We start from the raw sequence: 27279 nt of genomic DNA, 5'->3' as shown, positions 1-27279 counted from the left end.
ATGCTTTCTAATCACTGAGAATTTCTCTTCACAACTTCATCCTGTTGGTCATCAAGAGCACTGGGATGCCCCACTTCTTGGATATTTCACTATTATCTCTGAGAGTCCTCATTTCTTGAAAGAGTATTTCACTACTGTCTCTGTGATTTTCTTCTAAGCCAATGATACCCATTCTGAATGTTTTGATTCTGGTGCTTTTTTGATTTTACCATAAGATGTTAACAGAAAGTTTTTGACAACTAGGGTGACATTTTAAATAGCAATTAAACTCAACATATGTGGTATCAACAATGTACTCAACTAAACTGATGTGATAATAATATGGAGAACTATGAACAAGATCATGCACACACTAGAAAAGAAAACTACAATATCACCTGTCCCACAGTGATTCTAAGATGCCATCAACTGCAAGATGCATACTAATTTGGGGGGTGTAAAAAAGTGAAAAAGCATATTAAAATCAATTAAATAAGGCAAGCCATAGTGAAATGTTGTATATATATCAGTTACAGCAAGGTCCATCAAGCTGAAATAAACACAAAGTAGCAATAAAAATAATCAAAATTTTTTTTATTTTAATGTAACTCAAAGAAAACAAACACCTATCTCTCATCTCTTCCCACTTTTTTTCCTCCCAATTCATACGAAAATACAATGGTCGAAAAGGAAGTTTCTATGTTATCCAGAATAGATGATCAACAAAATAATAAAATCAATTTATCTACTGTAAGTCTTTTGAAGCATGGTTTGAAAAACAAAAATATACCCACCATATCTAAATCACAACTCAGTAAGGAAAATCATAAGAAAAAATTACTGATTTTTTTTTCCTTCTTTCAAAAGTGTAAGTGGTCCTAAGAAGCAGAAATTAATCTTGCTCTTCTAATTGAGAGATAGCCAGTCTTTACAATAACTTTAATGATGTGCTAATTAAGTATAGTTTTATATAAGTACCTTCCTATGGTTTTAGATTTTAGAAATCACATTAAGGAAAAGGCTGTACAGCAATATAAAAACATCTTGCTTTAACCATTTTGTAAGTCATTCCAGGAAAAAAAAAAAAAACAGGAAGGTTGATTCTTTTTCATCAAAACTATTTCAGTTTCCATTAAAATATAAAAATAGGTTTTGGGGAAGAAGAAAAAAAAAGTTCATTTTCCACCTAGGCCCCTTAATAAGTATAACTCTTTAACAGAGTAATGCTGTATGTTAAATAAATATTGTATTTCCAAAATATATAACCATGAGACCAAATGACGCACTTTCACACACCTGAAAGAGGTCCAGCAGGTCCCCATATCCTAGGGGTTTCCTTGCTCTGAGCAGTTTCACTGCATTAGTGTAGTTTTATCCTGAAAAAAAAGAATTAAACTAGGATACCCCACTATGAATCACATTAACAGGGGTTAATAAAAGTTTTACTGTGATAAATTTAAACAGTCATTAAGTAACAAAGTTTAATTCTTGTGAAAGAAATAAAATGTGACTTAGACATTTTTTCTATCCTCAAAATGCTATAAATCTTGTTCCAGAAAAAACTGATCTTCCTAACAACATTGAAAAAAATTTTAGTGGGTTCAAAAGGTCTGAAAATATATTTAAATGATTCAAGAATAAGAACAAAAGTATAGGCAATTCCATATTAAAAGCACATTATAGGAAAGTGAAGGACTATTCAACAAATAATGTTTGTTCAACTGATTAATAATTTTGCAAAAGAAAAAAATTAAATCCTCATATCACCCTATATATTATTAATTAAGAAAAAATCAAATCATAGAATAAAAATGCCTGCCAACCATGTGGAACGAGAAGGGCATCCTAAGTGCAGAGCTACAAAACACCCAGAAAAATTAGATTATATAAAAATGAACAGCCTCTAGATACAAAAATCAAAATAGGGAAAATATAATGTAAACATGATAGGAAGTATTTTTGCTATGTAAATAGTTGAAGCAATTTGATAAGGAAAACACAAAAATTCAAATGAATATAAAATGAAAAAAGGAAATAATTTAATACAGAGAAAAATGTTCAACATCAAAAAGAAACACCAATTAAAATGAGAAGTCATCTGCCTACTCAATTATCAGAAGGATTTTTAAAAATAATAATCCTGCAAGAATGTTATAAAAATATATTTTCATATTGTTGGTAAAGGTATAAACTTTAACCTTTTCATAATGCAATGTGGTAACACATTCCAAGAACTTTAAAGATATTCACACCCTTTAAATGTATAATCTCATTTCTAGAAATTTATCATAAAGAAATAATTCTAAATATCAAAACACATCTAACATAAAGGAATGTTTAAACCACAATCCACTAGCTGAAACATTATACAGCAATTAAAAACATTTAAAAAGATGGCATAAAACAAAAATACTCATGATACAATGAAATATAAATTATATGATACAATAAAAGTATATAAATTTAAATTTAAAAAAGAAAAAATAAGAAGGAAAAAAAGTATAAATAAAAGCACATTATATTGTAGAAAAATGATGTAATCTCTCTGGCCCAACAGGCCAATCTGTGAACATGGCAGTATTTACAGGCCCCATGTCTTCTAGCCTGGATTACAGAAATACCTTTCAACAGGTCTCTGCCTCAGTGACAGTACACTGAAATATTACTCCACATTGCTGTCAGAGTAAATTTACATAAATATATAAATCAAAGTGTCACTTCCCTGGTTCAAACTCTTCCCACTGAGCTGCTCAGAATAGCACGCAATGTCCCTTATGATCTCCCTGATACCCATTCCCCCTTCATACTTTATAGTCAGGCAATACTTGAATACTGTATCCAGATAAAACCTCATGTATTTAAGTAGTCCCCTTTATTTGCCTAACTCCTCTTTAGGCTTCTAAACAGCTTCAGATGCCTAGGCTGGGATAAGTGCCTTCCCTATGTTCCCATAACGACCCTGTCTATGCTTCCATCTTGGCATTTACCGCACAATATTAAAATTCTGTTTAGAGTCTGTATCCTTCATTACTCTCTTATGTGGTTGACATGAACTAAAAGTAACAAAACTCATGTACTCAAACAATTATAACACTTAAAACTAGTAGAAAAAACATAATAGAGGCAACATCAAGAGATTTAGTTGCATCTTGATGTGATTTGTTTATTAGCCTACATTTAATGAGTGCTTGCTATTTCCCGTGTAGAATGCTAAATACTGGCAACATAAGGAAGAATAAGACGTTGACCCTGACCTCAGAGAGTATATCATCTGGACAGGGAAGTTCCTGGCAAATGACCTCAAAAGTTTAATGAAGGAGCAAGTAAGCTAAACAGAACAAATGGCACAAACATACCTTTCAAGTTATTTTTCTTGCATTTCCATATAGATTGTAGGTGAATTACATTGCCCATCTTTGTATCTTTCCTAATGATTCCTACAGAATTATTTACTTATTAAGAATATGTTGTATGGTATATTCTATAGATGTTTATAAAATATCATAAGTACATGTACTGATATGATAAAATATATTAAATAAGCAGATAAATTACCTTTCAATGTCAGAAAAAAATTGCAAAGTATATTTACTCATTGCTACTTAGAGATCTTTTAGTTACAAGAGTGTACAGATATGAAAAAGATGAGGATAAAGCATGTGAGAAATGAAGAATACAAATCATATGTAGTGATTATTTATGTAAAAATTCTATATGTATACTGACAGTAGCCGAAAGCAGCCATAGGTAGATGTAACCATTACGGTTTTGGATAGGAGTTAAATAGACAGTTTTAAAAGATATCACAATTTCACTGATTTCCTTGTTACAGATATATATTCAAAAAGCAAATTACATAATTTTTATAGAACACGTGCCTTCTCAATTTCTATTATGTTGTATGCTAAGATAATAAACACAATTTGTAATATATAATAGTCAAATGTAAGATTAAGGCATTTGGCCTTGTAAATGAAAAACTTTAGGTTGTTATCGCTCATTTGCAAAGTTTTATCTTTAAAGAAAAAGGAAATTTTGAGATAATGATGTGTACATCTGAATCAATGCTGACATTACCTGGCATAGCATTCCCACTTATGTCAGCATTCATGACAGCAGTGAAAACAAAGAAAAATGAACATTAAAGGAGGATGCTTAAAAGAAGGGGAGAAGTAAAGCAAAGATTTATTCTGCAATGTAAATAATCTTCCCTTGGGAAATAAATCTAAGAAAACTAAAGTTGGCTAGAAATTTATGGTAAGGATCATTAACTAGACTAGTTGATCTTAATTAAGGGTTCTGATTTTACAGCAACCCTTCATATTTTCTGAATATGTGACATATAAGAATTCAATATCCTATCTCATTTGAGACTCCTTAATTGTTTGGTGTCTTTGACACCCATTACAGCACAAAAGTAGTATCCCATAGTCTCCAGTACTATAAAGAAGTAAATACTTTTCAGGAAATAAAAAAAAAGTTAAATCAAAATTTTTTCTCAGTATTAACTATGTAGTTTAGAAACTATATACTAACTCAAACTTTGTTTTTAAGAGTTTTTGATTTTTAAGATGACAGTGGTATATAAATCTATATGTTTTAGGTATTCATTGCTATAAATATTTGGTAAAAAATATTAGAATAAAGATTAAGTGTTAATATACCTCCTCAAATACATGGCCCTAGATACTTTGAAGATTATAGCATGAACTATTAATTGTATTTGCATAAAGATCTGTTCTAACTTGATCTGAATAAAACTGAGTTAAAATGAAATTAATAGCCTGTATATATATTAAACTCATACCAATTGAGTCAAAATATTTCTTCCTCTTCCTTAAGATTAACTAAATTAGACATTTTACTTGGTATGGAACATTTTACATGGTATGGAATAAACAGTGATCCTTTGAAGAAATCAGTCTTTTTTTTAATCTTCCTTCAAGTATAGTACCAATGAAAATTTCTATTATGAGAGAATAATTAAGGACTTACCATAATATCAGCAATAATATTAGCAAAGGTAAATATTTACAATGATATTCTAATATGGTTGGCCTATGACAAGTCTCCAACATAAAAATATCCAGGTCAGAATTTATCTTTAAACACTAATTTTTCCACATTGGCTAATCCATCCAACATGCATCTCCCATTAAAAACCACTTGGCCCACCCTTCCAATACAACCATACACACTTTTGCCTTTACCCACCACTTTCACTATACCCTTTCTCATGTAATATGCACACAGCATTATTCATATCTGTGGATAATGTTATAAAACTATTTAGTATTTTGACAGACTGTTCAAAATCAGGGAAGAAGCAATGAGAAACTTAGGAGAGTTAACCCTACGGGCAAATTCTCAGCAAAGCTGGATACTCTAAGTAAAATCCACTCTTGCCCCCAACCCGCCCTTAACCTGTCCCCAAAAATCTTCATTTTGTAACACTCTGAAATCCCACCAGTTAGGAATTTATTGATATCCTTTTTTAAAAATGTAACATTTATGAGAGTTAGATTCTTTACTGTTTGTACTCTGTATAAATTAACTTAATTAGACTGCTTTTCTCATATACTAGCTGAGATCAATAGCACTATTGGAACTGGAAGTGCAGATTGAAGGATCAATGAAGTAAGCAACAGTTACATATGAAACACTTGGGATGGAGTAGCTAGGGTGGAAACCCACAATACCACAGTAGCACACTGCAGCAGGAAGAACATGGACTCTGAACACTCCTGGATTTGAATTTGCTTCACCACTTATCATATGACCTTGGGTGGATAAACTCTTTGCATCTCAATTTGCTCTACTATAAAATAATATTTCCCCACAAGGTTGTTTTATGTAAGACAGAGTGGCACAAGTGCCTCACATACAACAGATTCTCAAAAAAAAAAAAAAAAGCCAGGTTTCCTCTTTTCCATGTTTATTATTGAGGCAAGAACAGAAGGCACCAAAGAAGAAAAAGGAGTAGACTGAGTAAAGAAAGAATGCCAAACAGAAACTCTTGAAAATTTCTTCTTGAAAACTAAGTTCAATCAAGAGAAGGTAAGAAAACACTTTTGTTTTCTTTATTCCACCCCACTCCCATTTTTTCTTCATGACCATTTTGCCTTGGTCCCAGGAATCAAACCTGATATGGTACAACCAAATATACAAAAATACATTATGAACTGTTTATATTATATTAAAGACTGATCTTGGAAGGTGAACTGAGAACCAATCTTTCATTCAATTCAATGCAACAAATATTAATATCAATTGAATGCCTTTTATGGGTGTGTCTTAGGTGATCAGCAAGAGGTGGAATAGAATGCAAAGATGAATAAGAAAAAAAATCCTTGCCTTTAAGAAGTCAGTAGTTTACGATTTCTGATTTCCAAGAATTTTATAGCACTGATCTTGGGGAAACAGAGTCAGTTCACAAGTCAGGGACTTTTACCTGTTCTGTATCACGAATAGCATATGTTAGGGCATGAGGAAGAGGTGTTACAGATAACTGATGGTTTCTTTTTAAAGATTCTTTTACTATTAGTCAAATTTTTGTTAATTGTTAAATTTTGAATGCAAAAAATTACCTGCCAAAATTTCGGTGTTTCGTGCAGCTATCGTTTTAACTTTTATTATTCCTGATTCAGCAGCCTGTAAGAATAAAAATAATTAGAGCATAAAACTTATTATCAACATGAATAATCCAGGGAAAAGAAGTCACATATGATAGACAAGCACACAGTCAATCACTATCACCTTTTTAATTTACAAAACATCAGATACAAAGCTCGGTAGTGACACAGACATTAAATGTAATAAAATATGATTAATTTGATATTCATATGCAAACTCAGCCTTATAGCATGCTGCCTTCCTCTGCCTTAAGGCATATCTGGAATAACTCAATCCCCCACAAATTTAAATGTTCAGAAAATAATAAATAAAACCAAAACCTGATAACAATAATTAGGCTCCTCTTCTCCATTTTACCCCTCCTCTTCCCCCACTACAAAAAATTTCAAAACCACTGTAAAATCAGGTAAAACTACTGTTTGTTTTTTTTTTTGTTTTTTTTTTTGAGACAGAGTCTCGCTTGTTGACCAGGCTAGAGTGAGTGCCGTGGCGTCAGCCTAGCTCACAGCAACCTCAAACTCCTGGGCTCAAGCAATCCTTCTGCCTCAGCCTCCCGAGTAGCTGGGACTACAGGTATGTGCCACCATGCCCGGCTGATTTTTATATTATATATATTAGTTGGCCAATTAATTTATTTCTATTTATAGTAGAGACGGGGTCTTGCTCAGGCTGGTTTCGAACTCCTGACCTCGAGCAATCCGCCCGCCTCAGCCTCCCAGAGTGCTAGGATTACAGGCATGAGCCACCGCGCCCGGCTAACACTACTGTTTTTGATTAAAAGAACCAGTTTCTCTTTAGAGAATGAATAACTAACCACTTTATTACTTTTCAGTTATATTTTTTAAGCACTCAGTTAAGTTTTCATAATGTGTCTAAAATACTTCATCACAGTATGTTTAGCTAGCAGTACCTGCAAGTCAAATAGCATTTTACAGAATGCCACAGAACTGCACTGTCCAACTGTTCACATTGGCTACATGTGACTTGATATGTAGCTAGTCCGAATTAAGCTATGCTTTAAGTATAAAATAACACACTAGGTTTTGAATACTTAGTATAAAAAAAGAATGTAAACTATCCACTAAATATTTATATCTATTACATGTTGAAATAGTATTTTGAATTTATTGGGTTAAATAAAATATTACTAAAATTAAATGTCTGTTTCTTTTTACTTTTTAAACGAAATTCAAAATTACATATATGCACTTCATTTGTGGCCCCACATTATACTTTTATTGGACAGTGCTGACATACAATATTGATATATTATTTCCATCATAGAAAGTCAGAAGATTTTTACTATCTGGAAATATGGCTATTTAATACTTATACTGGTATCTATACTTTCAAAGATAATACATATATACTCATAAAAAGTTATATGTCCAAGTTTTCCTATTAATTTGCTCACTGTTTGCTCATTTGTTATCTCTTGCTGCTTGCTAAGGAATAAGTGGTAGCAGGCTCTAAGGGTTTAAAAATAATTATAAAAGAACACCAGTTTGTTATGGACTCTTAGTTTGATGACCAGTGAATTAGTGCATAAAATAAAGAACACACTGTAAGCTATACCATATGTAGTAGCCCTTCGTCATTTTGTTGCCTCTAAGCATGTGAAGTCCTTGCTTATATTTGAAGAATTTCCAACTTTATTGATTTTGGTAAAAGACAGAGCCTATATTCCACTAATCAAATTGAAAATGCCAGATACTTGCTTTCCTACATGCTCTGGCAGCCTATTCTTACCCATATACAGGCACCCACTAGGGATTCTGAATGTGGAGCCTAGTAACAAAGAAAAGAAGAGACAATCTCCAAAGAAGACAGAATAATGGCATGCAAACATATAAAAAAATGCTCAACTTCTCTAATTATTAGAGAAATGCAAATCAAAACCACAATGAGATACTACCTAACCTCAGTAAGAATGGCCTATATCAAGAAACCCCAATATGTTTTTAAAAAACAGAACAGGAACTTTTGTGAAGGGAAGCAGCGTTTAAATTTTTTTGGTTTTTTTTGGTAAAGCTATATGTAGTTCTGGTAGTGGACATTTGTTAATTCCTTCCCTATCATCCATTCCCTTTTGCTTCCTTTAGTGGTAGACTACATCTGCACCCGAATGTTTATAGCAGCAAAATTCACTATTGCACGGTCATGGAAACAACCCAAGTGCCTGTCAATTCATGAGTGGATAATTAAAATGTGGTATATGCTCACAATGGAATATTACTCAATCCTAAGAAATGACTGTGAGCTAGCACTGTTTATGCTATCCTGGATTAAGCTTAAACCCATTATCCAAAGTGAGGTGACACAAGACATGGAAAATGGGCCCCACATCTACTCGCCATCAAATTGGTACTGACTGATTAAAACTATGGTTTTCAAATGGTATCAATGCTCACCAGGGATTGGGGGGGCAATCTTAGGGATGTGGCGAGCATTTTGGAGGGGAAGGGCATAACTCTAACCCTTCTTAGGGAGAGGCAAAGATATACAATGTAACCAAATGTCAAAAAAAAAAAAAAAAGCCAAACAAACAAAAAAGGAAAAAAAAAAAAAAACAGGCCGGGCGTGGTGGCTCACGCCTGTAATCCTAGCACTCTGGGAGGCCGAGGCAGATGGATTACTTGAGGTCAGGAGTTCAAAATCAGCCTGAGCAAGAGCGAGACCCCATCTCTACTATAAATAGAAAGAAATTAATTGACAACTAATATATATAGAAAAAGTTAGCGGCGCATGGTGGCGCATGCCTGTAGTCCCAGCTATTTGGGAGGCTGAGGCAGGAGGATCACTTGAGCCCAGGAGTTTGAGGTTGCTGTGAGCTAAGCTGATGCCACAACACTCATTCTAGCCTGGGAAACAAAGTGAGACTCTGTCTCAAAAAAACAAACAAACAAAAAAACCTTTTTATCGGGTGGTGGGCAGGTGGGAGGGGGGAGGAGGAAAGGGGTGTATGCTTTCATAACGTGTGTGGTGCACACCACCGGGGGATTGGACACATGGGGGGGGGAAGGAGGAGGGACAGGGGCAATATTTGTAATCCTAACAATATTTGTACCTCTATAATATGATGAAATAAAAGGAAAAAAAAAAAAGAAGAGACAAAAGAAAATTCTGATGATAATAGCAGAGGCAATATCCACTCTTTGAGGGCAGTAGAACCAGTGGTGGCCTGAAGTGACCAGTGCATCCAGTAGTGCAATCCATGGTATCCAGTTACTATTCAGTAGACAGCGATAATAGTGTCACTGGCATGAGTATTCTAGTTGTTCAGCTTCCCTTTGTTCATGTACCTATTTCAGGGCTGGATGTTCTACCAACTCTCTGAAATCACTCAATATCCCACCAGTAACTTTTATTTCTACTTAAATCAGCCAGAGTCAGCTTTCATTGCTCACAACTAAGAAGCCTAATTGAAACACTTCTAAAACTTTGAGAAATGGAAATGTCCCAAATTAAATTAATGTGGCTACTAGCAGAAAAACACAGTCAAAATCAATTACTTCATGGAATGATTTGGTTTTCTGATTATTTGAGGCAGTGCATATTAGAAACACCAGAAGTTTTTTTTAAAAAAAAAAATCCCAATGCCCAGATTGCAACCCAATTAAATTGGAATGACTGCTGGTGAAAACCAGGCATCAGTATTAAAAAAAAAATCCTCAGGTGATTCCAGTATACAGTAAAATTAGGAGACCACTGCAATAATACAAGCAAGAGATGATAGTGGATAGGCACAAGATGATAGTAGACTGAGGTGGTAGGAAATGGTTGGATTCTGGATATACTTTGAAGATGTATAAACCATAGCAAATTTACTACTGTAAAAATTAAATTGAAGAAATTAATCTGTGGTCACTGAAATTTCTTCCACTATCATTTTCAAGTTTAACTTCCTCTTCTCACTATGGCTCTATATACTTTGCATATGTCCAAATTCAACATGTGATTTTGCTTCAGTGTCAACAGAGATTGATTAAATTGAACTGTCATAAATATTAATATAATTTTTCCAGACTTTCTGAAGTCTAGTCATACTTTTTTTTTCTAATTTTTTTCCTTGTCTTAGAGTCCAAAGTCAAAACCTTCTTAATAGTTTCCAAAATCTGTCCTGTAGAATCCTAGCTACCAGTAAAGATGTCAAATTGGCCAGACATCGTTTTGATTTCCTAAGAATTGAACACTGAATGTGTGCACATCTAACAAATATTTTTATACATACACACAATAAGGAGAAAGAATAAGGAGTATTTTTTAAATAGTTAAGTGGTGTTTTAAAAGATGTATAACCAGTATTTCCACTCCTAAACTCAAAGAATCACCAAGAGGACTGTTTGTTGCCTTGCATGTAATTAGACCTATCTCATGGCTCCTCATTTTTTACATCCAAATTTCTATTGTCAAAAACTTCGTAACTGTAACACCTTATTCTCACAGGCACCCTGTGTTGCCGAAAAGTTTCACTATCAATGTTTATTGACAGACTTGTATATCAGGGTACCCCTAACCACTGTAATCTTACTTCATACCTAGGCCTAGTTTACATCTTTAAGGGTATCCTGTACGAACAGAGGTCTTCAGAGCCAGATTCCCTTCTATTAATCACGGATTGTAAGAGTGAAGAAGAGTCTTTAGCATCTTGTTTTAAAAGTATCCCTTATTCTGATCAGATACCATGTGTATTTGTAGGGATAACTATAATTCCATGGTTTTGATTACTTTCTAAATGCTAAAGACTCCTCAGTTATATTCCTATTCCTGACCTGTTTCCTAAACTAGAGGACTTATTAACCTAAATGTTTAAAAGGCACCTTAAATTGTTAAAAACAATTAAGGCTAATTTTTTTGAACAAGATGTTCAAAACAGATGTTATCATTTCCCTCAACCCCCAACGCCTACCACAGCCAGAAAAACCTGTTTCTTCTTCCTACAATCTTTATTTTTCTGAATAGCAGCATCATCTATCCAGTCACTAATCAGATATCTGGCCTCTCTCCTTCATCTCACAAACCTAATCAGCCACAAAGTCTATTTAGTTAACATATCTGGTACTCTTTTTCTTCTCAAATCCCACTTCACACTTTCATTCAAACTCTCATTATCAACCTAAATGAAGAGATGTCTCTACCTCCGATATTGTCCTCCATCCATCCACCATCTCAATTCTTCAACAGTTCCCTAGCATCCACCCCTATTAGCGTTTCTCAAAATTGAGTACAGTAGTGTAAGGACATCTTTTAAACAGAAAAAAAGTCTTATGAACCTACCTAGTCACTGACAAATTGAAATGTATGTATAAATATAATCAGGAATATACTCTTTATAGCTCTTAAATTATAAAGCCAATAAATTAACTATTAGCAAATGAAATATAAGCCCAAATTAGCACTACTTTAATGTGACAAATAATGCTTTGCTGAAATTAAACCATTGCTAACAACATGAAGATAGCTGTAGACTTATGGTGCAGGTTAGGTTATTGATTTTGTCACCCTTCTAATATCATAAGCAGTGACAGAAATAATTTTTCCATCACTTTTTTCTATGACAAATATTACAAAGCCTTTCCACCTTTAGTATCCTCTATGGCTATACCTGTAACACTTTATCTCATTCATTTCATTATGTCTGTTTCTCCATTCTAGCTATAAGCCCTATGAGGATAAGCATCCTCAGGCTACTTCCAAGCTTAGCAACAAAAATGGCTATAGCCATTCCATACCTCACCATTTCATATGACACTAGAAGGAGAGAAAGGGTCTCCTTCAGCAGCTCTTGAGGAAGAAAGAGGAAGCCTTTCTTTCCCAGGAGCACTCACTGGCATTATGTAACTTAGGCAGGAATGGACGGGGGGAATAGGGTGGGGAGAGTTTAAAGTAGAATAACCTAATCAAGGTACCCTGGCATTAGGAATGAAAACACAAAGGGTTGAAAATAAGGGAAGAGTGTAGTCTACCACTGAAGGAAGCAAAAGGGAATGGATGATAGGGAAGGAATTAACAAATGTCCACTACCAGAACTACATATAGCTTTACCAAAAAAAACCAAAAAAATTTAAACGCTGCTTCCCTTCACAAAAGTTCCTGTTCTGTTTTTTAAAAACATATTTTTCACAACTTCTATGAGAATAAAGCCTCAAAATTTAACAAATTTACACAAAGGTCCAAATTATTCACACGACATAACATGACACAAGAGCTAAAGAAGAAATATGAAATTCAAATTAATGGCAACTTACATAAAATAATGTACTCATGAGACAGAAAGGAGGCATAGAGCTGTCTGAAGACTTATGATTTTAGATGTCAGGTAAAATCAAAAGACCTAACGTCCAAACTTGGAAGCACTTAACAGATCTAGAACACTCCCTACACAACAATATGCTCATAAAACAATTACTACAATGAAATCAATAAGATTTTCTTGTGTAACATTCTATTATTCTATAACCCTAAAAGCTCCTAAAAATATATACTTATGTGACACCCTATTCAGAACCCATGGCTTCTAAAAAACAAATTTTCTTTAACATATCAAATGAAGGACTGGAATGCAGATTACCATGAAGATGGCTAAAAATACACACAAGATATGCCTATATGGGTGATATGACTTTTCCTTCCTTTTCTTAAAAATTTAATCTTCAACAAGTACTTAATTAGCACGTCCTATGTATACAAATGCTTTACATTATAGTGGATAGAAAAATAAACAAGATCCAATATTGACCCTTAAGGAGTTATATAGAAAAGAAAAAATACTTAAAAACTATAATAAAAGGTAAAATTTAAGAGTTACAAGGAAATAACTTATGGCTTAAGTGAAAGTTAAGAAAGCAGAGGAAAACATACTAGACTGACAAGGCCTGGGAAGGAGCTGCAACTATTTTTGCTCTAGTAACTAGCTAGCATTCAGCACACAGTAGGTGTCCAAAAATTATTTCATGATCAAACAAATGAATTAGTGAATGAACAGGGAAAGAAATCAAAATAGTATACATAAAGCTGACTCATTCATGCAACAAATGGATACGCGGCATTTAGAGTGGAATTCAATGAAACGCAGGATTTTAAAAAGAAAAAAGGAAAAAGATGAGAGGCAATTCCAAACTAGCAAAAGAACCTCAGAAGCCATACCATGGAAGTGGGAGCAATAAAACATACTCAGAGACTGGCAGGCAATCCAGTTTGGCTGAAGTATAAAAGCATATAGGGAAGAGTTAAGGGTGGTAAAGCTAGAAAGGAAGGTGGGGAAAATCAAGAGGGTTTTAAATGTTATACTTAAGAGTTCTGTAAGTACATAGTAGCCATTGAGAGTTTCCAAGCTATTTTAAGTATATTAATTTAGTGATGACATATATAATGGTTTGGAGTCATGTATGCCATTAATGCACATCAAACACAAGGCATAATATTAATACCTGGAACTAGGATTATAGTGAATAAAATACAAAAAAAGAACAGGTATGCTAAAAATCACAGAGCTGGAAGAAACAACTGAAAGTGAATAAAGACAGCTGAGGGAAAGAAGACAGATAAATATAACTAAAATAAGCAACAGAGCCAGATACCATTAGCAAAAAAAATGAAATGGGGAAATGGATGTTTTGAGGAAAAGATAAGTTCAATTACAAGAAGTTCTATCTGAAGAATGTGAAAGTTACTGTGGTAGATGTGTTCAATAGACAGCTAGAAACACAGTACAGAGAGCAGAGTGAGTGAAATAGATTTAAGACTTATCAGCATTATAGTAAGGCCAGAAGCAACGGAAGTGGATGATGGTTTCAAGGGGCTGACCTCGGAGAAAGGAGAAATCTAAGGACAGAATTTGGGAAATACATGTAAAGACAAGGAAATGAAACACTGAGAGAGAGGGAGAGGAAGAACAGAAAAGTGTTATAAAAGTCAAAATAAGAGAATTTCAAGATGGAAGGAGTGACCAATAGTAATAAAAAATGAAGCAAGGTAGATAAATGGGAAAAATAGTAAAAACAAGTTAAGCATGTTTTAAAGGCATTTGCAGTATGATATAATGGAAAAAAGGAGAGGTTTTAGAGATGGATGCACATGGATGCATGCACATCCCAGTTCTAACTCTACAACCATAAGCAAATCAGTGAACCACTCTAAACCAGTTTCATCATCTGGAAAATGAAATATTTAATATGGCATGTTGCCTTAGAGTCTATGGATGTAAGTTTCCTGCTAGTGGAAAGGCAGTATTTTACACAACCTTAACTTCATGAAAATAAAGGCAATTCTCATTTATTTTTGTATTTCTTACCATGCTTTACACTTAGACAAACAAACTTCTATTACATTATAACAAACTTCTATTACATTATAACAGTAACAGTCTACTTTGTAAATGGTAGAAAAATAAACTATAGTTATATAAAAGAAAAAAGGAAAATAATTCAATTTTTGAAGTATATCTTCCTTTTTGGTTTGTAAGTCAGAGACAATGTTTTTTATTTCTTCTATGTCACCAAAGCACAGTGCTAAGATAATCAATATATTATTTCAGTTCATAGATTTTAATATATAAAATAAGGATTTATTCTATTATGCTTACAGAAGAAAGAACACAATGTCAAGAGAAAAATAACTATAGTACATTATAAAATACTAAACCAAACAGCTACCAATGAAGCATGTAAAGATCATCCAGCCCTCATTCTTCAGTCATAATGTCCTAAAAATGAGGTTTTAACCCTACCAGGAGAGCCAATGACTTGAGCCACAGTCCCCAAATATCCAGTTAAATGGAAAAATCTGTCTCAGTAAATAGAAGGCTTAAGTCTCCCTCAGCCAGTTAACATGGAAAAACACTGGATATTGAGAAACTCTACCACAGGAAACTTCTGCTTTTTAAGGCAAAAAGTCTCTGCTAAGCAACCTCTATCAAGCCTGAATGGGCAACAGAAAAAGTACACAGCCTGGAAAGACTACTTGCAATTTTTAATGATTTATACCTTATGATTGTGCATCATTAAAACTAGAGAAAAAAAATAATCCCTGCAAAACCCCCATTCTGACCACCTCAACTCAAGCGACCTTCATTCCCTTTACTCTTCTACTAGAGTAAAGTCTTCCCTGGACTTCATCATCCTCTAGTACATATCTACCTGGCAATCTGCAATGTGACGTCCCATTATTCTCCTAACTCCTATCCTTCTAGCTCTCTCACACCCCAATCCCACTGCTGTTTGATTAAATTGCTGCTGCTAGGTCTTAATCCTTCCATCTTCTTCTAATCAATGAAAACTACCGGCTTTCCTTCTTTGGGAATTCAAACTTGATATTACAATCCACCATCATTTTGACCACTTTTCCTGCTAAGACTCTTAAGTGTTCCAAGTCAATTTCTCTTCCACTTCTCCAAAGTGATCCACTGCTCTTCTCAAATTTCCCACCCTTTTCTTTCATTACTTAATACACCTAGCAACAAGCTTGTTTAATATCTTACCAAGAAAACAGAGGCCACAGAAAATTGCCCACAACTTCCCAACTCTCCACTATGACCCTCATTCAAATTTATCACATTCAAACCCATTTTTTTTCATTGTCTTTACTGTCAGATGATGAGGTGTCCCTTATCAAATTGAAATTCCATTCACACACTTATGCCCTGGAAAATCCAGCATTCCCAGGGATCTTGCTCCAACAAATTTTCCCCTTCTCTCCTGTCTTAACCTTAGTCTGCACAACTGCCTTTTACTTTAATGCTGCTGTTTCCCAGAGCTCCTTCTTCAGCCTTCATATTCTCACTCTAAATGTACTTTCTGGCCCATCTCATTCATTCCTGTGGTTTCTAATATCTATGTATAAATTGATACTCCTAAATCTGAAATTCTAGACCTCCCTCTTAAGTTGGAAACTACCATTTTCAAATACCTACTGGTCAGTTCCACTTGGATGTCACACATAAATCTTAATCTTAACATATTCATGTCTATTCATTTTCCACCAAAACATTTCCTTCTCCTATATTCCTTCCCTTAGTGACCTACCTAGTTTCTCAGCCAGAAACCTAGGAGGCAACACATACTTCTCTCTCCCTTTATATAAAAGGATGCCATGCCTTGATAATTTTACCTGCTAAATCTCTTTTCAATCCACACTCTTTCTTTCACAACTGTCAATGCAATTAACCTCATCGCTATGTCTACTACCACCTCCATTCAGGCAATTATTACTTTTTACAATTTGGTCTCTTTGCCTCAATCTCAATACCCTCTAATTAATTTTCCCTACCAATAATGTCAAGACAATGTTACTAAATATAAATCTAATCACATTACTCCCTCTCTTAAAAAGCTCTGCTCCCAATAATCTTCAGCATGAAATTGTTTTATTTTTTAATTAATTTATTTTTTTTAGACAGAGTCTCACTCTGTTGCCTGGGCTAGAGTTGCTATGGTATCAGCCTAGCTCACAGCAACCTCAAACTCTTGGGCTAAGCAATCCTTCTGCCTCAGCGTCCCGAGTAGCATGTGACACCATACCCGGCTAATTTTTTCTATATATTTTTAGTTGTCCAGCTAATTTCTTTCTATTTTCAGTAGAGATGGGGTCTTACTCTTGTTCAGGCTGGTCTCAAACTCCTGACCTCGAGCAATCCTCCCACCTCGGCCTAGGAGTGCTAGGAGAAAGTAACTTTTAAAGCAAATAAAAAAATTGTCATATAGATAGATATTCCCTAACAAATTAGCTGGTACAGTTATACTAAAAAAAGTTATGCTTTAATGGTGAGTACATGCGGGAAAAAAAAGAAAAAAGTTATGCTGCTATAGCATGAAGATTGTTGTTTAAAGACTAAGAAAAATGAACAGAAAAAAAAAAGAGCAAGTTTACTGCTGGTATTACTTAATCACTACCTTTATTATAAAATGACAGAATGAAATTATAGCCACTATAAGAAAATTTATAAGCCAAGCACTGCAGCTATAAAAAGCACAAATTACTAAAAACTTGAAATAAAGACTAAATATAAAATGTAACAGTTCATTCTAGCTTATTTTAAAAGTACTGGAGGAGACATCCCTTCCAAAGCACATACCCAATTAGAACTATATTATATTAAGTTCTTGAGTAGCCTTATAAATAGTTCAGAATGAGTATTTTTCAGCTAATGCCTGAGAAGACACTGGGAGAGTGTTAACTAGCAAACCAATCTATAGATGGAAAAGTTTCTTATACTTAGAAAGGCTTTGCCTTAGGTTTACCTAAACACCCAAAGAGAAAAAACAAAAAACTTATCATTTCCTTCAAGAACAGAAGTCCAAATTTGGCACTGCTATTAATTCACCATGGAAAACTTAATTCAACCAAAAGATCTCTTGAAAGTCGAAGCATCTTCCTCTCATCACTAATAGGCTAATTACTTAATCCTTGTTTTAAACCTATGACACAGTCAAGATCATTTTTCAATTCCTAAAGTAGAGCCCTAAGCAAATGTCATTGGATAAGGAATCTCGATTCTTTCATTCAACAAATTCTTATAGAGCATGTACCATATACAAAATTATGTATCAGAGATAATCACAAGAAGAATTACTTTTGCAATTATCCCACGGACTAGGTGCAATTACTAAATATCTCTCTAGATAGTGTTCAGTAAAAACAAATGAACATTTATTAAAGTTCTCAGATTAGGAATGGTTTGAGTTCCAAAACTTTGTAAACTACCTGTTTGAACTCCAAATGTATTTTCCAATAAAAATAATGTAATAAATGGCAATTAAATTTCCAACACACACCACAAAAGCATATAGTATAGAGGAACCATAGTTTTTATATGAATTCTTAGCACCGGGAATGGTTTGTTCTATAAATTATTGTTGAAATTAAAAATAGGATTTAATATTTTCTAAATGAGAGCATTTCTTTTATAGTTAAAATGACCTTAATCTTTAAAATTCTCCAAAACAGCCTAATTCTTTAAATTTACTTGTTATAACTTTCAACAGATGATATAAAGAAAATAATGACATCAATATCAAAACAAATTATTGACTATCTGAAATAAAATATATCATAATGGCCATCTTTCCAGAAGTAGCACATCTGGTTTCCATCATGGGGTAATGTTTGCTTACTTTATTAATAGATGGAACTTGCTGAAGACTGATAGAACCAAGGAACCAAAACACTTAAAGAAAAGTTAAGATTCCTCACAAGCCTAAAATCCAAACTGTATTGGTCAAGTTCTAATTACAGAATCTTCAAAATAATAAAGGTAAATCAGTATAAATATGAAATTCCTTGGTGAATTTCTAAGGCAAATAGTAAATAAAATTTCAGGTAAACCAAACTACATTAAATAGGAATAAAAATAATTACTTTTACAATATCACCAAAATGTCTTACTTCAAAAATGAGGAAAAAATTGAGATTTAAAAAAAATTTTAATAGAATTAAAAAAGCATCTTAAAAGAAAAAGCCAATAGTAACTAAATTTTTGAAATTTCAACTCAGGAACTATTTGGAGTATTTAATTTGTATATATTATTAGCTTGAGCCTCTTTAATAATAGCCTTTTGTTCTGACGACTTTTCCATATATAATATAACCACTGTTTAACCCTATTTCACAGCTGAAAGAAAACTGAAGCTCAAAGACATTAAGATGTATTGCTAGAACTCAAATTACTTCCTTTGAGTCCAAGCCCAAACTTCCCACTACAATATTGCTCATAACAAGGTTTAATATGGTTACTGTGGGGCTTCAATATTCGTCATAAATTAGGTGGCTCTGGATAGTTGGTTAATACTTCATGGGACTGATAACAGAGTTAAGCTAAATGAATGACACCTAAGAAGGAACGCTGTTTCCAATTGAGTGACATACTATAAAAGTGAGGAGTGTAGATTTCACCACAACGGGTGGATATTAATTTTTAGGAGCAACAAACAGACATTTAAGTTTTTCAATTCTGGCTTTGCCAGTTTCGAGTCTGAAAAAGGCTAGAAAAGGTGAGTATACAGTACACCTCGTTGAATTAACTGAATCAGTTCACTCCACCAACTTCAATCCTAAACCGGAAGGACAGCAGAGTTGAGAAAATATAAGCGCCTCAGCCCCCCCTCCCAACAGAAATTATAAAAAGCGCTTGTGGAAACAACCCACCGATTCACAAGGAAAGGTGAGGGCCAAATGAAAATTAGACAAGACTAGAGGCTGGGGGGTTGAAGGGCTGGGTCTAACCGGACCAGGCATGCTCACGGCGCCTTCTCCTGACGTCGCCTGAAGCTTACCTCCTTGACAGGTGGGAATTTCTTCTTACACTCTAGTGACAAGGCCCTCAAGTCGCTCTGCATATTCTCCAGCAGCTTCTTCACTGCCTCGGGGCTGTTGGTGCCAGACATGATCCTCCAAGGTCCGAGCCAATTTCTGAGAGGCACAAACAAGCTCCGGCACTGTCAGCTCGTTGGGACGACAGGCAGCTCCCTCTCCTCGCTTCTGGCCCTTACGTAGCCCGCTCCTTGGGCTCCTCAGGGGTTCTGCCGGGCCTGGGCTGCGAACTCGGAGCGTGTCCGAGCGCCCCCCGCAGCCGCCTCGCAAAACCTCCGGCTCCTCTCGGAGGCACTCCTGCAGGCGCCCCGCCTCGCTAGGCTCCTCTGGCTCTGGCCGAGGAGCCCACAAGGCGGGCAGGTCCCTCCCGCTGCCGCGGGGCCCGGCCACACCGGGTGTCACCAGCCAACCTGGCAGGAAGCGTCAGCTTCGGCTCCCCAGGGCCCCCAGACTCGCCGACGCCATTAGCGGAGTCGCCCACAATTCCGAGCGCGGCCGGGACACGTCAGCCGCACTTCCGGGCACCGTGGCCACCGCCCCCGCCGCGGCCAACCCCGGCGCGAGCAGCCGACGGGGCGTAGCCGGAGACGTAGCCACGCTCGGGGCAGGCCCAGTTCCGGGCGAGGAGCGTTTCCCCCAGCCTCACCCGCGGCGTCCAAGTAGGCTAGGGGCAGAGTTTGCGCTGTCAAGATTCGCCTGCTTTTCAGCGACAAGTGCTTGAACAGAGCCCCTGGCTCTGTTAAACTGTATATTTGAGTCTAAACAATTTGCTTCCTTTGTTCTGCCTCCTCGAATCTCTGGACTAGTGGCTCCAAGTCAAAGCCTACCTCTTGTTAATTTTTTTTTTTTAAAGGCTCCACTGGTGCACATACTGCTTAAGAGTCCCTTATTTTACTAATCTGTAAAATGGAACTGCCCTCTGCCCCAAACCCTCCCGCTGGCTTCCCATCTCTAAGTAAAAGCCAAAGTTTCTCCGGTGACCTACCAGGCGCTACGTTATCTGTCCCGCCCTCTTTACTGCCTGACTTTCTCTGCTAAAAGGAAAGATTCAGAAGAGTTGGGCTACTTATCCCCCCACCTCCAATTTGTTCCCTGCTGTATCTCCAATGCCTAGAACAGTGCCTGGCATGTAGTCGGTAATCAACAAATATTTGTTGAATAAATGAATACCCTACTAAAAATCAGAGGGTTTTGAGGCTCAAGTAAGGAACAGATGTAAAAGCATTCATTAGGTCTGAAGTGCCAAATAGATGTGAAATGATAGCCGAACAGAAAAATCTTCATCTGTGCTTCTCTGAAGACCCAGGTTAGTCTAGTTTTGCCCAAGACATTTTGCAACTGCTGAGCAGGAAGCAGAGAAAGGTAGAGAGGAAAATAGGGTAGAGGTAGGCGATGAAGAAACCAACACTTTCAGACAGCTAAACTGATGACACTTTTACAGGATGGAAGGTAGTGAACCATGAGATTGTCAGTGGGCGGCGCTGTTTGGCTGTAAAATGAGACGATGTTGTAACAGGTACTTTGTAAACTATATAATTTCATTTTTCCCATTCTGATAATATGCAAAGCAAGGATGGATAAAGGTGGCAGATGAAGTAATAGTAGCGAGCTCCTAGAACAGTAATTTCGATCATTTGTGCCTATTACACAACTTTTGGGAAACTTGACAGATCCTATGGCATAAGCTTTATGTGTGAAAACCTGTGAATTTAGCAAAAAAAAAAAAAAAAAAAAACCTCAGATGGACTATTTGACAGATATTCGTGAGGTCCAGGGAGCTTTAAAAAATATCATTTAATAATTGGCCCAGTAATCTAGGATAAACTTCTCACTCAGTGTCTTTCACTGTGTAGCCAACTTTTCTTTTGAATTTATTATCGGTAACTTCAGCATGATTGACTCAAAATCATCTTTAGTCTTTTTTATCTCAATTATATGGAGTTGAGGAAATGCAATTGGAATTCATTAATTTAAAACAATACTTATCATGATTTGAAAAACCTTTTTTTAAAAAAAAAATTTTAGAGTCTCTCTCTGTTGCCCTGGCTACAGTACAGTGGTGTCATCATAGCCCAATGCAACCTCACACTCCTGGGTTCAAGAGATCCCTGCCTTGCCTCCCAAGTAGCTGGGACTACAGGCATGTGCCCCCACACCCAGCTAATTTTTTCTTTTTTCTTTTTTTCAGTAGAGAGGGGGTCTCACTCCTGCTCAGGCTGGTCTTGAACTCCTGAAGTCAAGAGATCCTACCTCCTTGGCCTCCCAGAATACTAGGATTACAGGCATGAGTCACTGTGCCCCACCTTGAAAAGTCATATTTTTAATGAATGTATAATAATTATCATACCTAGTATCATACCTAGTATTCTGTAAATTTCTTTTAAATAAGCCTTCTGTGTGCATATGCCAATGCCAACAGAGATTGTACTGCCCCAGAAACAATGCATGGCTTTATGCCAAAACCAAGCAAGTTATAAGAGGTAAAAATAATTTTTTATCCTACAAGTTAAAAAATCAGCTAAACTTTGGAGTTAGCATTCCAAAAAGCAGAATAATTTCTCTTTTAGTAGTAAAGACAAATATTCAAGTATGTTTTTTTGTGCTCAGTGTCTCCAGAAACACTTTCAAAATTGTAGCACACCTATAAATATTGGTATGGGTATAAAACTGTCCGCCATTGCCACATCTCACACTGGAAACCACATTAATGGAGGCTTCAGGCCAGATTTATTTGTAGTCCTCACTCTGAACTGCTCTCCTGAACTTGTTTCTCGTTTCTGACTCTTTCCTTTGACTTCGGCCTTACTGGCTGTATTAGGGGGTTCCCTGGAAGCAGACCCTAAGGAGAAATTTGTATACAAGTAATTTATTAAGGAGTGTTCCCAGGAGATACCAGTAAGACAGTGGGAGAAGCAGGGAAGATGAAGAAGCCCATCAAGCAAAGCGTCAGAGAGGGCAGAGGAGTTTTAGGGAACCCTCTACGCAAAGGAGCTATCTCACACAAATCAGCCACTGGCTAAGGGCTCCCTCAGGCCCTTTGGCTCCCTGTATATGTAGGGCAAAGAAGCTAGAGAAGCCCAAGGGCATCCCTTGGAGGAAAAACACACTGAAAGGAGGGGAGCAGAGAAGGCCAGGATAGGGTACACAGGAATGATAAAAGGGACAGAGATCTAGGCAGAAGGCTCATTACACTGATCTTACTGAGCTACCTTCAGTCATTGAAATGAAGGCCAGTCATAGGCCACTTCTAGATCAATTAATTCCTGAGCCTCTCTTAGTGCAGCCTCCACCATTGGAGCAGTGTTCATCAGGCATACTCTAGTCCAGTGGTTCTCAACTGGGGGCAGATTTACCCCTTCCCATCTCCCCACTCTCCCTGCACTAGGACATTTGGAGATACTTTTGATTGTCACAACTTGGGAGATGGATGCTAATGGCATCTGTTGGGTGGAGCTAATGCTAAACATCTTATAATGCACAGGACAACCCCCTACCTCCCTCCCACCACAAAGAATTATCTAATCCAGTGTCAATAGTGCTGACATTGAGAAACCCTTTTTCAAGTGTCAGTTGTAGTAGTTAAATCATTGCTGTGTTCTCCTGTGTTTGAAACTCTGGCTTGTAACTTGTCTGGTACTCTAATTTTCTAGGATTATTCTTATTAATCCCCAGACCCCCTCCTCAGACAGAGACCAAACCCCATGTCATGGCTACCTGCCTAGATATCAGAATATTGCCTGCTCCTAGGTCCCCTGTATCTAGGAGCTTTGTCTGCCCACATGGCCGAACAACCAGTTCCTCTCCCTGGATATTCTTGAAATCAGTTATCTACTCTGAATATTAATATCATTTGTTGCTTGTTAATCTGTTTTTGAATATCAAGTGCCGCCTTCATGTCTAGACTTCTTCCTATGGCCTCAGTATAAGCTGTTCTCTTCTGGCCTTTTCTTTCCACTTCTCAACCTACTGCTCTTTCACCAGATGGACACACATGGTTGCATACTCTTATCCTTCCTAGTTGGCCCTATCTCATTGAATTAACATGTCTATGTCCAGCTCCTTGACGAGATACTTCAACATGTGCTTTAGCACCATTAGACATGTCCCATAAAGCCAGTCATAGAGGTAGGAAATCACAGTGGGTTAGCTTAATATTTCCCAACTGAAAAAAATCAGAGAGGTGGTCCATTCAAAGCAGCATCTAGACCAGGTTTTATTTTATAATCCCTCCTGTAAATCTGAAGAGAGATAAGAGTTACCATTTATGAGGCAACTGCGTGGGAAGCTCTGTACAAAACATGTTTACCATCATTTACCTTAATCTTCACCAAAAAATCCTATGAATTAAGAATTACTATTTCTGTTTTAGAGATGAGGAAACTGGGGCTCAAAGAGATTAATTCATTTGCGAAATGTCCTCTAGGTGGCAAGTGGTAAATCAGGATTCCAAGTCAGGTTTTTTGACTCCAAAACTTGTACTCCTGCCTCATTTGTATTTCAGAAATGAATGTTGTCTCATGGGCTGGCCGTGGTGGCTCACACCTGTAATCCTAGCACTCTGGGAGGCTGAGGTGGGAGGATCGCTAGAGCTCAGGACTTTGAGACGAGCCTCAGCAAGAGCGAGACTCTGTCTCTACTAAAAATAGAAAAATCAGCAATGGGTTCATGGTGCATGCCTGTAGTCTCGGCTACTTGGGATCCTGAGGCAGGAGGAGGATTGCTTGAGCCCAAGAGATTGAGGTTACAGTGAGCTATGATGATACCACGGCACTCTACCCAGGGCGACAGAGTGAGACTCGGTAGAAAGAAAGAAAGAAAGAAAGAAAGAAAGAAAGAAAGAAAGAAGGAAGGAAGGAAGGAAGGAAGGAAGGAAGGAAGGAAGGAAGGAAGGAAGGAAGGAAGGAAGGAAGGAAGGAAGGAAGGAAGGAAGGAAGGAAGGAAGGAAGGAAGGAAGGAAGGAAGGAAGGAAAAATAAAAAAAAGTTGTCCCATGAAAAAAATCTGGTAAAGCTTGAGGTCTGTCTCCTCTCTTAAGCAATTTCCTGAACATGTTATCTTTTAGAACCTTCCTTTCAGATTGGTTATTTATCTAGAAAGAGAGAACTTTAGGTTTGTCATAGCACTCAGTACATTTGCCTATAAAACACATATTTCATTTAATTGTAATGCTGTTTGTCTTCCCACATTATTCGTAGTTGTACTCCTGGCAGCTGGGGTGGGCGTGTGTATATATTGAGGCTTCAATAAACATTTGTTTTAGTTACATGGATTTTTGTCCTCTATCAAAGAGGATCAAAGGTACTGAGAAGGTTATCAGTCAAGAATTTAAGCAAAGGAAAACAAAATAAGGGACTGGGGTATACCCATTGGGCAATTTGCTCCTGCAGAGAGCACTGGGATAAATCTTATAGAAGTGAGGGCCACCATATATCTGCCATACATGTTTTCCCAATTAGCTGCTTCCTTCCCTCAAGAAATATTTGTTGAGTGAGTGACTGCCACATGTAAGATGAGATTTCTGTCTTTAGGTTTTAAGACCTTAACTGCAAAAATGCCAAGTCATTGTGAAAACAGCTGTGTGTGTCATAAGGTGTGTGCCAGAAGTACGTCTCAAATTTTTGGAATAAAGCTTGAGCCACAACTAAGACTTCTTCTTGAGATCAGTGAAATCAATGTAAAAGTCCTAGAACAGTGGCTGGAACATGACTGGCACTCAGAAAGTGTCAGTATTAACTCCTTCTCCTCTTAACACTGACTGCTTTCTCTCACTACATTTATGTACTGAATACTGTATATTTCTATTGTAAGAAGCTGGTTTCATTTAAAAAAATTATTTGCGAGGCCAGACCTCAGTCAAAATTGTGGTGTAGGGAGCTCCTAGGGCCCATTAACCTTCGCAGAAACACGAAGGAAAAAAAAAGTCAGAATCAACTTTGTCAGAACTCTGGAAAATAGTTGAAGGTTTACAGCAACCAAGTGAACACTGAATCAAGAAAAAAAGTGACTTAAACCAGTAGGAGAGCTTTGCGGTGTTTTAACTAACTTAGCCTTGCCCCACTCACCTTGCTAGTGAGGCGGGGGGTCTTCTAGACCTCAGTCCGTGTTCCTGCTGTGGGCACATGGTTCTGGAGGGAGTGGAGTGGACCTTGTTCCCAAAGAATTGTGTTTGTCTGCTATAATCTGTCTGGGGGTTCCCTGAAAGATTGGCATAACAGAATTGCCTTTATGTCACCTAACTCAGAGCCCTTTCAGGGCAGAAAGTGACTATGGGAGGACATTTTTTGAAAACATTAAAAGACAAATAAACAAGGTTAGGGATCCCTCTCTGCAGTGTATATACTACACATATTTAAACAATGAACTGTTAGATTGCTTTGCAGAATGGGGGAACCAGCAGCACAGGAGGGTAACTCTATCTGTTTATTCCCACCAACGTGTGGGAATTCATAGACTTTCTACTTTTTGCCAATCTCATGGGTGTAAAATCTCACTATTTTAATTTGTATTAATCTAATTACTAATGATTTTGTGCCTGTCTTCATGTGTGTGTTAGACATTTGGGTTTCCTCTTATGTGAATTGCCTATTAATATCATTTGCTCATATTTCTGTTGGGTTTCTTTGTTGTCAACTTGGAGGCATTTCTCATATATTCTACACATCCATACATCATGGTATACATGATTTCTCCTAATTTGCCATGTGCTTGTTAAGTTTGTTCCTATTGTCCTTTATTGAAAAGAAATTCTCAATTTTATAAAGTCAAACTTTATCCAGGTCCTGGGACAGAAGTCTTCATTGTTTTTCCTTACCATTTCTTTATCTTAGGGTTTGTGCTTTCTGTTAATCCTCTCTAGTTTTCAATTGTCCTCAAATTGTTTAAGTTGAAGAGCCATGAGCTTGCATTATGTGGATTTAATTTTATAAGCTTGTTCATGGATTTCAGAGAGTTGGGCATCTTACCAATTTATATGATGTTTTGGGGTAGCCTCTCTCAGTTTTAAACAGAGCCCATTAGTTACCCAAATCCGGTAACTAAATCAGACACCATGAAGTCACCGGGGTTAGGCCTGAATAATCCTTCCATATGTTTTCTAAGCAGTGCCTATAATTAGAGACTGATTTGTCTCTTTGTTATCTGCACTCTTGAATCTTTGACCAGTCTGTTTTAGATAGGAAGGCCATAGAGATAGAATCTCCATTCTCCTTAGCTTTCTGATAGATGTTGGGTGTATTTTGATTTAATTGTAAGTCTTCATTGATTCTGGCCTATTTAGCCTTTTTTTTTCCTTTTCTTTTTTTTTCCCTCTTTCTTAGCCTAACAGAACAGGTGTGACCATTTAGCCTTTTCAAACCTTGAGGAA

General features: G+C 36.5%; 1 protein-coding gene across 4 annotated transcripts in view; it reads right to left on the bottom strand.

Annotated features, from left to right (window-relative positions):
• MON2 (MON2 regulator of endosome-to-Golgi trafficking) overlaps window positions 1–20438 on the bottom strand; it is a 106146-nt gene extending 85708 nt beyond the window's left edge. For 2 of the 4 annotated variants that reach the window (XM_012782366.2, XM_012782368.2), the window contains exons 1-2: window positions 19881–20438; window positions 6567–6630 (exon numbers count right to left, since the gene is read on the bottom strand). In XM_012782366.2, coding sequence (XP_012637820.1) covers window positions 6567–6630; window positions 19881–19991 — 175 coding nt within the window. In that variant the 5' untranslated portion in view covers window positions 19992–20438. The other 2 variants (XM_076007455.1, XM_076007456.1) reach the window with 2 other exon arrangements.
• Between the last annotated feature and the right edge of the window lie 6841 nt (window positions 20439–27279).

This window comes from Microcebus murinus, chromosome 10 (assembly GCF_040939455.1).
Source record: "Microcebus murinus isolate Inina chromosome 10, M.murinus_Inina_mat1.0, whole genome shotgun sequence".
Lineage (NCBI taxonomy): Eukaryota > Metazoa > Chordata > Mammalia > Primates > Cheirogaleidae > Microcebus > Microcebus murinus.
This window is presented reverse-complemented; position numbering and strand designations above follow the sequence as displayed.